The 16,166-nt window shown below is 34.8% G+C and overlaps 1 protein-coding gene across 3 annotated transcripts; it reads right to left on the reverse strand.

Annotated features, from left to right (window-relative positions):
• Nucleotides 1–5,028: 5,028 nt before the first annotated feature.
• On the reverse strand, nt 5,029–13,103 carry LOC102603790 (uncharacterized). Of its 3 annotated transcripts, none has more exons than XM_015305971.1 (10): nt 13,074–13,103; nt 12,432–12,594; nt 11,472–11,523; nt 11,062–11,119; nt 9,849–9,943; nt 9,637–9,740; nt 9,118–9,246; nt 6,503–7,511; nt 5,955–6,094; nt 5,029–5,399 (listed from the first exon to the last, which is right to left on the reverse strand). In XM_015305971.1, the coding sequence occupies exons 2-9, from the start codon at nt 12,575–12,577 to the stop codon at nt 6,035–6,037; spliced, it is 1,653 nt and encodes a 550-aa protein (XP_015161457.1). In that variant the 5' UTR covers nt 12,578–12,594; nt 13,074–13,103; the 3' UTR covers nt 5,029–5,399; nt 5,955–6,034. The 3 variants fall into 3 exon arrangements, with proteins under 3 accessions (XP_015161457.1, XP_006341025.1, XP_006341026.1); XM_006340963.2 differs by lacking the exon at nt 13,074–13,103 and adding an exon at nt 12,955–13,067; XM_006340964.2 differs by lacking the exons at nt 5,955–6,094; nt 13,074–13,103 and adding an exon at nt 12,955–13,067.
• Between the last annotated feature and the right edge of the window lie 3,063 nt (nt 13,104–16,166).

The following is a 16,166-nucleotide window of genomic DNA, read 5'->3' on the forward strand; positions in this document are numbered from 1 at the left end:
CTTCTAAGTTTGTGTTTGGACATATAGTATGAAGTCATGATTTCAAATCAACGTTTTGACATGTGATTTTAGGATCATCATTTGAAATCATGACTTCAAATTTTATTTACTCCAAAAAGGATTTAACGATTTGAGATTTCAAATTATGATGGCATTTAAAAAAAAATGAAACATGAACCCTTAATTTATATTTTGTAAAAAAGAAGAAGAAAAGATCCACCATTTTTAATTTTGCAAAAATAAAATAAAATACCAATACTCCCCATGAAGAGATTGTCCATACCACATGAAAGAATTATAATAAAGATTAACTAGTTAATACTATTGTTGACTAGTGGATTTATATAAAATTATGTGTATTTGAAAGTTTGTGAAAAATCATAGATTAGCCCATGGATTTGGCACCTTGGGGCACCCAAAAAAAAATTCTGAAAAAACTTTATGAGGATCTCTGTGGTAAATTGGGAGATCATTAAGTATAGTCCTGCCATTTTTTATGGCATATTTTTACATTTACGAGCTAACTTTTAGAAATTATGTGACTTTATTAGTTTTTTGTGTGTATTAACCCATGGATTTGATGCATTTGGACACTCGAAAATGTTTTTTAAAAAAACTTGATGAGGATCTCCGTAATGAGTTGGGAGAACATTATGTATAGTCCCATCATTTTTAAGGTCTATTTTTACATTTACGAGCCAACTTTTAGGAATTACGTGACTTTCTTGGATTTCGGGTGTATTAGCCCATGAATAGGCGTCTTGGAGCACCTGAATTTTTTTCCAATTTTTTTTTACGTAGGACCTCTGTAATGAAGTTGGGGGAACATTACTTATAATCCCATCATTTTTTTAAAGTCATATTTTCGTATTTATGAGCCAACTTTTAGAAATTATGTGACTTTATTAGTTTTTTGTGTGTATTAACCCATGGATTTGATGCATTTGGACACTCGAAAATGTTTTTTAAAAAAACTTGATGAGGATCTCCGTAATGAGTTGGGAGAACATTATGTATAGTCCCATCATTTTTAAGGTCTATTTTTACATTTACGAGCCAACTTTTAGGAATTACGTGACTTTCTTGGATTTCGTGTGTATTAGTCCATGAATAGGCGTCTTGGAGCACCTGAATTTTTTTCCAATTTTTTTTTACGAGGACCTCTGTAATGAAGTTGGGGGAACATTACTTATAATCCCATCATTTTTTAAAGCATATTTTCGTATTTATGAGCCAACTTTTAGAAATTACGCGACCATGTTGATTTTCGTTGTAATAACCCATTGATCTAGTGCCTTGCAGGACCCAAATGTTTTTTCTGAAAAAAATATTATGAGAAATTCCGTAATGAGTTGGGGAACATAACATACAGTCCCACAATTTTTTAAGACATATTTTCACACTTACGAGCAAATTTTTGGAATTACGTGACTTTCTTGGTTTTTTATGTGTATTAGCCCATGGATCAGGCGTCTTAGGGCACCCAAAATGATATTATGAAATTTTTTTATGAGGACCTTCGTAATGAATTTGAGGAGCATTACTTATTGTCCCGCTATTTTTAAGGCATATATTTGCATTGAAGAGTCAACTTTTTGAAATTATGTGACTTTCTTGATTTTTTGTGTGCATTAGCCTATGGATCTAACGTCTTGGGGAACTTGGAATTTTTTTCTAGAAAAACTTTGTGAGGACCTCCGTAATGAGTATGTGGAGCATTACATATAGTCCACCATTTTGAATGCATATTTTTGTACGAGCCAACTTTTAGAAATTACGCGTATTTCTTGATTTTTTCGTGCGTATTAGCCAATGGATCATGCACCTTGGAGCACCTAAATTTTTTTCGGAAAAAACTTTATGTGGACCTATGTAATGAGTTAGGGAACCATCATGTATACTCACATCATTGTTCAACGTATATTTGTTTTATTTACATGTCATTTTTTAGGATTAACTCAAATGCTTCAGTTTTTCGTGTGTATTAGCCTATGGATATGACTATCCGGAGCATCCAAAAGATTTTTCTGAAATAACTTTATGAGGACCTCTTTGATGGGTTGGGGAACCATCGCGTATACTCACACAATTTTTAACACATATTTTCGCATTTGCAAGCCATTTTTTAGGAATAACCCAAATTTCTCAATTTTTTGTGTCTATTAGCTCATGGATCTGGTTCCATGGAGCTCCCAAAAAATTTGCTGAATTTTTTTTATGAGAACCTCTGTAATGAATTCGGGTACCATCACGTACTCACACTATTTTTAACGTCTATTTTTGTATCTACCCTTCATTATTTAAGAATTACTCAAATTCCTTCATTTTTTGTGTGTATTAGCACATGGATCTAGTTTCCTGGAACAATCAAAAAAAAAAATTCTGAAAAAGTTTTATGAGGACCTTTGTGATGAGTTGGGGAGCATCACGTATACAGACACCATTTTTTTAAAGCATATTTTTGCATTTACAAGCTATTTTTTGGGAATTACCTAAATTTCTTAGTTTTTCGTGTGTATTAGCTCCCCAAGGCACCCATGAGCTAATACAATTTCGTGTGTATTTTCTTGCTTTCGGCTTGCTTTTGGTCAAAATTTTCCATGAACGTCCATTACAAGCTTATTAATGGCGTGAGTTGGTCCCGAGGGGTGCATTTTCAAGTTTAATGGAGCCCCAAAGCAGGAAAAATAAGGTTTTACTGTTTTTAGTGTGCTTATAGTCCATCGACTTTTGGTGAGTCAGGATTTCGGCTTGTTTTTTGCTAAAATTTTTCATGAATGTCGTTACGACCTTATTAATGGCGTCAGTTGGTCCCTAGGGCAAACATGCACATTTTCAAGTTCAAACGAGCCCAAAAGAAGGATTTTTTTTTAGATTTTATTGACTTTTGTGCGATATAGTCCATGAATTTTTGGTGATTCAGGATTCCGTCTTATTTTTGGTCGAAATTTGCCATGAAAATCAGTTACAAACTTATTAATGGCGTGAGCTGGTCCCGAGGGGCAAACAAGTGAATTTTCAAGTTCAAACAAGTCTCAAAGCAGGAAAAATCAGATTTTATCGATTTTTGTGTGCTATTATAATCTATGAATTTTTGGTGATTTAGGATTCCGACTTTTTTTTGGCTGAAATTTGTTCATGGACGTCTGTTACGACCTTATTAATGGTATGAGTTGGTCACGAGGGGAAAACGAGTGCATTTTCAAGTTCAAACGAGCCCCAAAATAGGAAAAATTAGATTTTACCCATTTTCGTATGATATAGTCCATGAATTTTCGGTGATTCAGGATTCCAGCTTCTTTTTTATCGAAACTTTTTATGTACGTCCGTTACGACCTTATTAATGGTATGAGTTGGTCACGAGGGGAAAACGAGTGCATTTTCAAGTTCAAACGAGCCCCAAAATAGGAAAAATTAGATTTTACCCATTTTCGTATGATATAGTCCATGAATTTTCGGTGATTCAGGATTCCAGCTTCTTTTTTATCGAAACTTTTTATGTACGTCCGTTACGACCTTATTAATGACATGAGTTGCTCACGAGGGGTAAATGACCGCATTTTCAAGTTCAATCGAGTCCCAATGCCGGAAAAACTAGATTTTACCGATTTATCTATGCTATAGTCCATATCCCATTGATTGTGTTTCCCGGGTCACCTATATTTTGTTTCTGAAAAAACTTTATGAGGACTTCTATATTGATTTGGGGAACCATCATGTATACTCACATCATTTTTTAACGCACCTTTTTTGTACTTACATGTTATTTTTTAGGAATTTCATAAATTTTTCAATTTTTTGTGTGTATTCGCCTATAGAACTTGAGTCGCCGCTAAACATACATAAGTCGCTACTAAAAGGCTGTATTAGTGACAACTATAATCGCCGCTAAAAGATATATAAATTGCTACTAAAAGACTGTATTAGTGACAACTATAATCGCCGCTAAAAGATATATAAGTCGCTACTAAAAGACTGTATTAGTGACAACTAGAATCACCGAAAGATATATAAGTCGCCATTAAAAAGTCTGTATTATTGGCAATTATAATTGCCGCTAAAACATATGTAAGTCGCCACTAAAAGATTGTATTAGTGACAACTAAAGTCGCCACTAAAACATATATTAGTCGCCACTAGAAGTAATTATTAGTGACAACTAAAGTCGCCGCTAAAACATATATAAGTCGCCACTAAAAGTCAGTATTAGTGACAACTAAAGTTGTCGCTAAACATATATAAGTCGCCACTAGAAGTAATTATTAGTGACAACTAAAGCCGCCGCTAAAAGAAGTATTAGTGACAACTAAAGTCGCCACTAAAAGAAGAATTACTGACAACTAAAGTCGCCGTTAAAACATATAAGTCGCCACTAAAAGTTAATATTAGCGACAACTAAAATCGCCGCTAAAACATATATAAGTTGCCACAAAAAGTCTGTATTAGTGACAACTATAATCGCCACTAAAACATATATAAATAAGTCTCCACTAAAAGTCAGTATCAGTCACAACTATAATCACCGCCACTAAAAGAACGTATTAGTGACAACTATAATCGCCACTAAAACATATATAAATAGTCTCCACTAAAAGTCAGTATCAGTCACAACTATAATCACCGCCACTAAAAGAACGTATTAGTGACAACTATAATCACCGCTAAAACAAGTATATGCCTTCTGTAATGAATTAGGGGAGCAGTACATATGGCGTTTGCTCATTTGATAATATTGTATAAGAATTGAGAGAGAACTTTATAATTTTCACATCTTGTGATGTTTTCATGTTTATAAGAAATTCAAATGATATGCCGAACACTCATATTGCATGGTCAAACGAGCATACTTTTTCAGAAGTATTTTGGAGAAAGTACTTTAAAAAAAAAAACAGGTTTGACCTCCCAAAAGACTTTCCAAGTTACGCCTTTTCCAAATTTAGATGTTTTACGAAACATGTAAATAAGTTAAAAATACTTGTAAGCTATCTTACCAAATTCTTACTTTATAAATGGTATTGAACTATGATATACCACAGACAACTGATCTTATTAAGCAACTATTAGTCTATTTTCAATGTAGAACTATTGCAGACTTCTTTCAAGTTGTTCTGTACAAATCAATTGCAGCTTTAACCATTTCAACGTATAATGAAAAATTGCCTTTAACATCTACGAACAACCAATAGCCAATAACCTGAACATAGCCGATGCAAGCTATGAGATCTTTGTACACCTAACAATTAACAAAACTGTATCTGGAAGATTGAGCCTTTCGACGTTTCAAGAGGGGTCTCAAATTCTTCTGACCATTACTGATTGCTTCTGAACCTCCATCCCATGGGACTTGGCAGCCACTATCAGAAATTGCAAGCATTCAGCATTTATTCCACCTTCTTATCCTAATCAATCAAAAGATCCAATTGTTAAAAAGGTCACATCCAAGAGTAAATAATATTTTTGCATTACACAAATAACTTTAGAATTTCTTATCGGAGATGCTCAAGTCTATAAGAATGTGAGGAAACATGGAAACCACAAGTCGGAAAACTCTGTTACTGCTGCCAATAGCTGAAGCAGCAATAGAGGATCTGAATGTGACGTCCTCAGACGTCAAAATAAAACTATGAGAATGTCCAGTGCTGCGTAAAGAAAGATTTGCTAAAGTAATACCTCATTCACTTACTAGAAGTCAGGTAAATAATACTCTCTAAGTTTGATTGTTTTCACGACTTCTTGTTTCGTATAGCATCTCAAGATAATGATACTATATGATAATTTACCAAACTAGTTGTCAAGTGAACTATCATATTGGAAATGAAATGTGTTCAGATATATATAAAATAAAAGGTTGTGTTAAAAAGATGCATTTTCAATTATTTCTAGTTGTCCATTCCTTAGTTATTTGGAACGCTTTGCTTTTCCCACAAAATTTTGACTTGAACTGCCTTTTTTACCTGCATTGTAGGCAATCCCATCCATAAATTGTTCCAACACCATCCCTTTCTAAGTTACCGACCCAGAAAGAATGGTTAAATCATCCTTTAGAAGAGTTTGAATTCACCACACTGTTAACTCGCATTCTATCTGGTGAACACTAAAGCATGCAAGATACAGAAGAAATCACATTAGACAACGAAAAAACTGGCATCAATACAACCTAAGAACAACAAGCTTAGGCAACATGCCATGCATGTAGTTATTAACATCCCTCCCTATTCTTCTCAAACACTTGAAATGCATATTGATATCAAAAGTTTTACCCAATCAACTGACCGGAAGACAGATTCTTTACTCAAAGACAATTAGGGGCACTAAAATGTTTCAGAGGGAAAAATTCTTCATTTGGAAATGCATGATATTTGCACACCACAGTGTAAAGAGAAAGAGGGACAGCCACCATGACAATTAATTTTCTCCACCCTCAGCCACCCAGCTCCCAACTCATCCAAAAACAAAGGGACAAAAAAAGAAAAGAGAAGAAAAAGGAAAAGATGCGACTTACTGTATCCTGTGAACAATCTTTGGATGCATGTGATATCTCATTAACAGTTGAATCACTGAACCCATTACTTGTATCATGCTTCTCTTTGTTGAGTGCAAACTGAAGCTGCTTCTCCACAGACTTAAAGATAGATGTCCGTTTAGACCTTAATCGATATGGAGGAGAGGCATTAAATGCTTGACTGTTGTACAGACCACCATTGAAAGAATTTCTTGAAGAAACTCCATTATGCATGCTAGATTTGTGTGAGCTGTCATATTGGATCTCGTCACACGCATCAATTGGTTTTTCCCTACAGAGATCTCCATCTGACTTCCCCATTTTATTAGTTGGCGTTGAAAGTTCACCTTGAGTCTTTCTTTTCCTTAATATGGAAGGTGTATTTGGGAAGCTTCTAGCAGCAATTCTCAGTACAGATTCAGGAGTTTGTGCACATAGGCTACGGCCCTTTGTACTAGGTGGAGTGAAGAAACCATTTGGTGATGGGCTTGGACTTGCATCAGATTCACATTGTGCCCGGCAGATATTTAGAAGATCTGAATCCAGCGGAATACAGCTTTCTGACCTTGGTGGTTCATAGCATAACATACCACATGTAGGGATTTCACAAGGAAATGGTGCTTCAAAAACTTGTAATCTGCCTACTGCACTATCTATGTTCCATCCTTCATACCTGTTTTCTGATTGAGTACTTGGTTTGATGTGTTGAATAGCATCTTCTTCTGGTGACTGAGATTCCAACCTGACGACTTCAGAATCAGTGGACTCAGTTTGAGGACCACCATTGGAAGCACTGATTTCTGCCACCTGCCATCCATTTTCTATTTTACATGTATCTGTAGTTCCTGATGAAGCTACTTCAGCTCCTTCTAATGTTTTATTTGACCAAACTAGCAACTCTTCAGCTTTAGCTGTTCCAGTAGAAGGTGGAAGATTTCCAGTAGCTACATAAAAGTCTAACTTCTTCTTCAAGGAGCTGTTCCAATGATTCTTGATACCATTATCAGTCCTGTATAAATTAGGCCCGGGAATGAGCAAGATTTGAAGTGAAGAGACATAGGGTACTGTGAATTGATTCAACACTAGTGAATTCCTTTATAGGCTTATAATTGCAGTCACACAAAGTTTAGAGTTAACTTCAGTAGCTAGCCAAAGTCAAGACCAGTCTTATTTTCTCTACTCGTTGGGACATAGACAACCCATGAAAAAGGTTATCCACTGATAACTAGGGATGGCAATGGGGCGGTGGTGGTGGTGGGGGGGGGGGGGGGGGGGGGGGGGGGGTTGAGCTTAACCCGCAAAATTTTTAATTTGCCCCGCCCCACCCCGCATCACAACTTATTTCATTTTCAACCCACCCCGGATGAACCCACCCCGCATAATTTTTTTAATATTTTCTTTTCCTAGTTAAGTTTGATACTAAAAATAAATTCAATTTTTCATTAAGTTATATTAACTTAATAGGAATAGGATACTGACTTGAAAAAATATTTTTTAGAGGTCCACTGGAAACATGTAAGAAATTGTATTATTTTTTATTGAACCATTTTCATTTACTATCTTGAATATTTTAGTAGCTTTAAAGGTATTATCTTAATAAGTAATGTTCTATCACTCTTGTAACATGTAGAAAGTTAAAATTAAGTTTGAACCCACATGAAATCACATATACCCGCGACCCGCCCCGCACAACCTTAAACCCGCTCCACCCCACATAGCCTTAAACCCACACCACCCCGCATCCACCCTTAAACCCACACCGCCCCACATCCACCCCACCCTATTGTCATCCCTACTGATAACCTTTTAAATGGCGGAAAAGTCTTGCTTTAACTTCATTAGCTAGCCATCTTAAGAGCCAAACTCAAGGCCAATGATATTTTCTCTACTCATTTGAACATAGACAACCCGTATAATCATTGGGGCAGACATAACTTAGATAAAAGTAATTTCCCATATAGCAGTAAAGTTAACAAAACATTACGTTCTTAGCCCTTGGTCCTCAGCCTTAACAACTAAAACTACCCTCTACAATCATTTAGCACAAGACTGATGATATGACATAGTTACATGAAGCCATGTGCTTTATAAACTTATAGATGAGGTCTTTGGAGTATGGCGGGGCCCCAAGTCACATTGGACAATTAGAAGCATCAGCCACTGTCTTAATAAGCTTATTTCATTAGCTCTTTGATAGTGGCATTTTTTTCAGCCGAAAGGAAGAATAATTGACCAGAAGCTTCCGATACAATCTTCAGGAACCTTTTGTACTCCCTCTATCCCAAAAGGACTACTGGTTCAAGAGTTTAAGGGTCAACCCTTGTAATCTTTTGGGATGATTTCTCACATCAAGTGCTTGATCTTTGAAACAATTTTTTTACATATTACAAGCTATATAGAAGTGTACTATAAACCACACTTTTTAGAAGTTATAAATATTTAGGAAATGTTCGACTAAACCATAGTCAAAGAATCTACTAACATATTACGGGATCAGATAATTTTTAATCAGAATGCTTCAATATGGAAGCCATTCAGAGCTTTTCTCTTTATTCAACTGAATGAAAAAACTATCAATTCTTCTCTTTAGATTATCTTTATGCTGAATTTATTACCTTCCTGGCAGAACTTTAGCAATTTCAGCCCACTTGTTACCATGGATCCGATGAGCATCTATAAGCGCCCGTTCCTCCTCCAGAGTCCAAGCATCTTTTTTGATATTGGGATTCAAATGATTGTGCCATCTGATCAAATTAAAAGCAATAACCATTAACCCATAACAACCAACCAAATAGTAGGCTGTATTATCCGACAAACTGTTAGACAATCAAAGACAAGTGGCTAAAAATGAACTTGAGAACAAGGACATCACTATGAATCAGAGCCTCGTGAACACAAAGCACTTGTATCGGGAGTAAGATGGATAGACACGCACTACTGAAGCTATAGCACTTACAGCTAACAACAGAAGGGAAGTTGTCGGCAGATAGTCTTACTAAGTTGGGCAATAAATCAACAGAAGGCAAAGCTGGTCGTAAAACAATTCATTGATACAAGAGCTTATTCAGTGGAATCATAGCAAAGACAGTGACATTACATGTGTATATATATATTTAAACTGTTTCTGATCCTACCTCTCACGACACTGCTTCCCTATTCGACCAGTCAATGATTTAGCTATGACAGACCATTTTATAGGCCCATACTTAGCAACCAGTTCAATGATCTTATCATCCTCCTGTTAACAAAAAGTCAAAAAGCATCAGGAATCATCCAGAGAGTCCAGGCACAATTCAGATTATCAGATTAACGCAGAGGGAAACTAAAAAGTAGGAAGCAAACAAACCTCCCGAGTCCAGGGTCCTTTAACAAGTTCTGGATTGATGACCTTCTGCCAGCGATGCAGACATTGCACTTCCGATCTATCCGGGAAGAACTCAGCTGCAAGTGAATCAATATTTGGCTAAATTTACATTTTCATATGAGTGGATAAAGTGTGTCACCCCATGAATTCGATAAGGATCTATCACATACAAGATGATAGCCACTTGGACTGACTTACAAATTGGTCAAAAAAAGTTAAAAGACTTCAGAGATCAACAAAGTTAAAATCTATCCTTTGATACAAGGCTATAATTTCCTGCTACCAAGCACCCAAGAAACTAGGATTCAAATCCTAACAGAGACAAAAAACACTAGATGATTACTTCTCATCTAACTATGTCTTGGTGAACAGAGTAACCCAATACCTATGTTGATGGAAGGTAGCAGTAGCCGGATAAATCTAGGACTCTAGGTGTGTATAAGCCGACCTGAAAACTACCACTATGGAATTTATTTTTATATAAAATTCTAGCCAACAACTAGTAATCTAAGTTGAAAGAACATCAATATTCGGAAAATGGGTGCTTGGTAGCAGTTAGTTAATCCTCTTGTATTTTTCCTCGCCATTAACAGAGCTCCATCATAAAATGGGTGCACACTGCATATCCAAATTTTCCAAAAGAAAAGGTCCAAATTTACCCCTAAACTTTTGACTAGGGTTTGAAATCACCTTCAGATTGGAGCTTTATTAAGGACCAAGGGAAATAATGAGACTTTTTCCTAAATGGCATGGTAAAACCAAACCAAAAGTCTAATGGAGGGCAAAGTTTCTGAATTTCAAATAGTACATGGGCAAATTTGACCCCTTTTCCCTATCCAAATTGCATAAACAAATGCCTAGATCCAAGCAACCAAAACATATAAGTAATGATATGCATGAATATATTGACTTGGCATGTCATCAAAGATGCACTAAGAACATTATGGCACCCAGACATACATCCAGCAAAGTTCATATGGCAATATATTCATGACTAAGACCAAGCACTGATCAAGTGCATTGAATATCATCATCAAATAAGTCATATAGCAATATTTCCACATCAGACACCTATTCAATTCAAAGCATCTCGACATGTCAACGTGAACGAAGTTGCCTCCTTAGAAGCTAACACTTGCAGCACGATATTGTCCTATTTGTTATTGTTAGAAAAGAGCTAGCTAAGAGATAATACCTATTTTCTTCCAACATTTCCCTCTGTAAACTGAAACAGCCCTTTTCAAAGTATCATCCTGCAGCAAAGGAGATTTTATCTAATCAATACGTAGTTCCAAGGAGCAAAACCAAAAGCTGAACTTTCTATTTAAAACAAAAGAAGCAATTATAAAGAAATTCCAACTGGTATAGAATAACAATGATATTGAGGGAGTGAGGAATGTGCAAGCATCAAGAATTGTACATTCACAACTCATTATGCCAAAATCAAACTGTTCTAGTATTCTCCTTTTACTAGTAACAGCAAGTAGTATTCACAGTCGAAAACTTGAAAATTTATAAATCGCGATAACCTAGCTTAGGATTTTAAGCTATTGAGATATCTCGCAGAAGAGATTATTCATTAGAAATATAAAGAATTATTTTCACCTCCTCAGGAGTCCAACCACCCTTTGCTCGCCTTATTGGACCAGTGGTTCTCCTGCAAAATCCACACAAACAAAGCAGAAAGTGTATAATTTTAAATTTCCATCCAGGACTTGAGAATTAGCACAAAATACATGATATCACAGAATCCCTATCATTGAGTAATTTGCTTCAAGTGATTGTCTGTCTGATTTCGCTGGGTTACAACAGATAGTAGAAGGCGCAAACCACTTAGCTACTTTTGGATATTGTTGACCAGGACAATTTCAGTAATATTTCTACTAATAAGCTTGATAGTTTGGCAAAATTCAATCACTTTCTTATATCTCAAAAGTGGATTCCACTCAGTTTGCTCTTGTTCACAACATTCAACTATGCCTCCATTACAAATTCATTAGGGTTGGGGATAATGAACTCTCTACATGCACCAGCTCTGTTCAAGTTCATTATTCAGAGGATTCATCATAGTTAAACACTTAAACTAGTTATTAAATGTTGATTGACAACCTACTCCAATTATCTTCCCTTATGCTCACGCGGACACTGCTAGATCTAATCTTATCCATAACTGATCTAAACTAAGGCATAAAAACAACAATTAACTATAATGAAACAACATGCTCAGAGATACCATTTTGGAAGATCCCAAACTTTCAGCCGAAATACTAAAAGAAATAATCATGAATTTTTTTTGAAATTGCAAATAATCATGAATTTTGTTATTGTTGAAAACCAAATATCAACCCAACTTTACAAGGTTCAATTCTAGTTGTTACCCACCTAAACAAATTTATCTCCATTATGCTCAGCATAACTGATTCACTACTATATTTTCCTTACATACTTGATGTTATCATGCTTTACTTGAGCTGAACCTTCATCACAAGGTAGGGTTACGATTGCATACAGCACACACCACCCTACCTAGCTAAACAAATTTAGCAAAGTAAGAAAAAAAATTACCTGTGAGTTGGTGATGCAGGGGTTGGGCTAGATACTGCTGGTGACCTTAAAGTAACACTACCACTATTTTCAGAAACCGACGAACTCGAAGCAGCAGCTGATTGCTTATTCTCAGTACAGCACTCTTCTACTTTCAATTCATCCATTTTCCTCTTACCATAACCTTTACGATAACCAATTGAATCCAATAATCAGCAAACCAATAAAAAAAACCTTCAACAAATTCGAAGAAAACAAATACCCAACTAAGTAAAACTCCTAATAATCCCAATAAGTAACTTCGCAATACAATTACTTGGAATCAAACAATCCCAGATCCCACAACCCCATCTTCGTATCAAATTAAAAACAACCCAATCCCAAAACTCAACACCCATCAAAAAAATAACCAAAACCCAATTCAAATTAACCAAAATCAAGTTGAATTAAATGAAATCAAAGCTAAAATTGATCATAAACCAGTCATAGATGCATAAAAAACCAAACTTTTCACGAAATTTGAAGAATTCAACAGTAAACAAACCTCAAATTAGCAGAAAAATGACAAAAAATCAGCTAAAATTCATCGAAGATCGAACCCTTTGAACCCCAAAAAGAAAAAAAAAATCTTAAAGAGTTGCTAGTGAGAGAAATTGAGAAAACCTTTGCCCGTTGAACGACACAAAAAGTAAATATTATTAAAAAAAAATGTTTTTTTGTACATAACGAATATATGGAGAAAGGGTAATTGACGGCGCCGTTAATTTGTCGTTAAGTTTTTGTGCTGTTGGAGATGGAAAGGCTGTGAAAATGGTTAACGGCGTTAACGGTTTTATTGTGGGTACGTTAGGAGACAAAAGTTTGAACATCAAACGGCACACTTTGAGGGATTAATAAATGTGGTGTTTACCCTTCCCGGGCAATTCTTGACCGTTAGATTAGAAATGAGTGGCGGAGATTTAGCGGAATATGGCTTTATAGATTCAGATTCGATAAAATTCAATAGATTTTACTCAAATATTATGATCAGCATATGATATAAATGAGAGAACCTCTGAACTTCGCGTAAATTGTTAGTTTCGTGTCCGAACTATTGACAATTTTAAAAGGGAAAAATGACAAATATACCCCCGAACTATCGTAAATGGTATGCAGATACCCTCTGTCATATTTTTGGGACATTGATGCCCTTGTCGTCCAAAAATTAGAGCATATATGCCCTTTACTCTAACGGAAGACTGAATAGGGACATGTTTCGCAATCTTATCCGTCGATCCGATATTTAATTAACTGTCGGATCAGTGGATAAGATTATGACACATGTATGTTTGTTAGTATAAAGGGTATATATGATCTAGTTTTTGGACGGCATGGGCACCAATGTTCCAAAAGTATGACGGGGTACCTGCATACCATTTACGATAGTTCAGAAGTATATTTGTTTTTTTTTTCAATTTAAAAGCACTCTTCTACTTGATTAACTAAATTTAGATACCCCTAATTTGCTACATGACATAGTAAATGGTCTCAAACTCTTGTAGGAGTATGAGACTTCTTAATAAAAAATTGAGAGAAATGTTGAAAACACCTCTAAACTTGATGAGAATTTAAGTGTGTATTTCATTGATATTGTAGGATCGGGGGTATATTTAAGTTCAGTTAATCAAGTAAATAGATGTTTTTAAAGTTATCATCAATAGTTCGAGAAGGAAACAAATTATTCACGCCAAATTTAAAAGTGTTTTTAATACTTCTTCTATATAAATTACTCCAAAATCATAAGTTGATCATCACAATTTGTGAATTTTAGCTTATGAACATTTTTATTTGACCAAGTATGTGCTACTTTCCCCCCTTCTAATTCATACTCCCTCCGTTTAAAAAAGAATGACCTCCTTTCCTTTTTATTCTGTTTAAAAAAGAATGACATCTTCCCTTTTTTGGTAACATTTTAAAACTTTGTGCCAAGTCAAACCATGTTACTCTTTGTGAAACGGAGGGAGTAATATTTTTCTCATAACAAAATGCCTATATTCCCCTTCATTTTATTTGAGCGTATTTTAATCATTTTAACGGGAAAAAAAATTATTTTTTTTATTAAACACATCAATTGTTTATTACCAGTTTTAACACTTATATCGAAGCATTATTACTACAACTATAATATATTCAATGCAATTCTATAAGTGAGTTTTAAGAAAGTGTCGTGTGTACACATGTTTTATCACCTACCTATAGCAAAATTATTTTTACTCAAAACGCAACTATTTGTGTAATCAATTTTAGGATTTAAAGCTTATAGACTATTTACTATATTAGTTAATCCAAACAGACTTTTTATTAAGAAAAAGAAGTATTTAATATATATTTTACTTAAAATTCAATAAACAAAAAGATTTATGATTTAGAATCTATATTCAATAAATATAATTTAATTTGTTTGTGATGAAAAAGTCTTAGGTGTTTATCCCTCTCTCAAGGGAAAAAATTTAAAAGCATTTATTAATGTTAGGTTCGTATTTCTTTTGCTAAAGGAGTAATAAATTCACGTGGGCAGAAATATATTGCTTCAATACAAGCGATCGCCAAATAATGTTTTATATCATACTTAGATTTCTTGCTTAATGAATTACAAATGAGTGATCTCATATATACACTCGTCACCTAGTGTGTAAATAATATTTCCTCTGTCCCAATTTATGTAAGACAATTCAAATTTCGAGACTTGTTTGAATCTCAAAAAATTTTAAAATGTCACATAAATTAGGACCGAGTTCCTCATTCTCTAGATTCTTCTATGACTTTTTTTGGGGAGTTTTCCTAGCAAATCAACAATGATTTATAGTCTTCCTAAGGAAAACCTTCCAAAGCTTTAGAATATTTCACCAAGTACTAGGCTACTATACATGCTAGCCTCCTGCGTGACAAAATATGCGTCAAATGGGAGTGTTTTGAACCTAAACTTGCCCTAACTCACACTTCTTGAAACTTACATATAGCTTGACGTGGTACCAAAGCAGGCAAAACTCGATGTTGATGCAGCCCATAGGTATCACGTTCATCAGAACTAAGTAATTTCAACAACAATAGCATACCAGTGAAATTCCTACAGGTGGGGTGTGTGTACATCGACCTTACTCTACCTAATGGAGGTAGTAAACCCAGTATTTGCAATGCAGAGCATAAATATACATGTGAAACCTCACTAGAATTTCAGCAAACTCTATATGCGAACCCATAATTTAAAAGTACAATGATTTCAGTGTTAAAAACCTTAAAGGTCGAAACTAGGGGTGTTCACGGTTTGGATAAAAATCGATCCAAACCGAAAAACCAAACCAAACCGATAAAATAAAACCGATTTTACTTGGGTTTGGTTTGGTTTGGTTTTAGATTTTTGAAAACCGATAGTATTTGGTTTGGTTATGGTTTTATTCGGAAAAAACCGAAGAAATAACCGAACCGAACCGATGAATTATATACATATATTTTATTAATATACATACTTAATATATTCTTTTTATAAACAATTTTAAAGATCTTATACATATTTTCATTAAAATTTCTTTATAATTTACTTATTGAAAGCAAAAATGCCCAAGATGAAACATTTATCTTATTGATTTCATGTATATGAGTGTCTATGTCAATTCTTTGTGGGACTGAAAATGTTATTGTCTCTTCCTTCTAGGCCAATATAGTGAATTTTAAAGCTTTATTGATAGTAAATTTAGTGATTGAAAGTTTAGTAATTTA

Source organism: Solanum tuberosum, unplaced genomic scaffold, assembly GCF_000226075.1.
Source record: "Solanum tuberosum cultivar DM 1-3 516 R44 unplaced genomic scaffold, SolTub_3.0 scf00021, whole genome shotgun sequence".
Taxonomy (NCBI): Eukaryota; Viridiplantae; Streptophyta; class Magnoliopsida; order Solanales; family Solanaceae; genus Solanum; species Solanum tuberosum.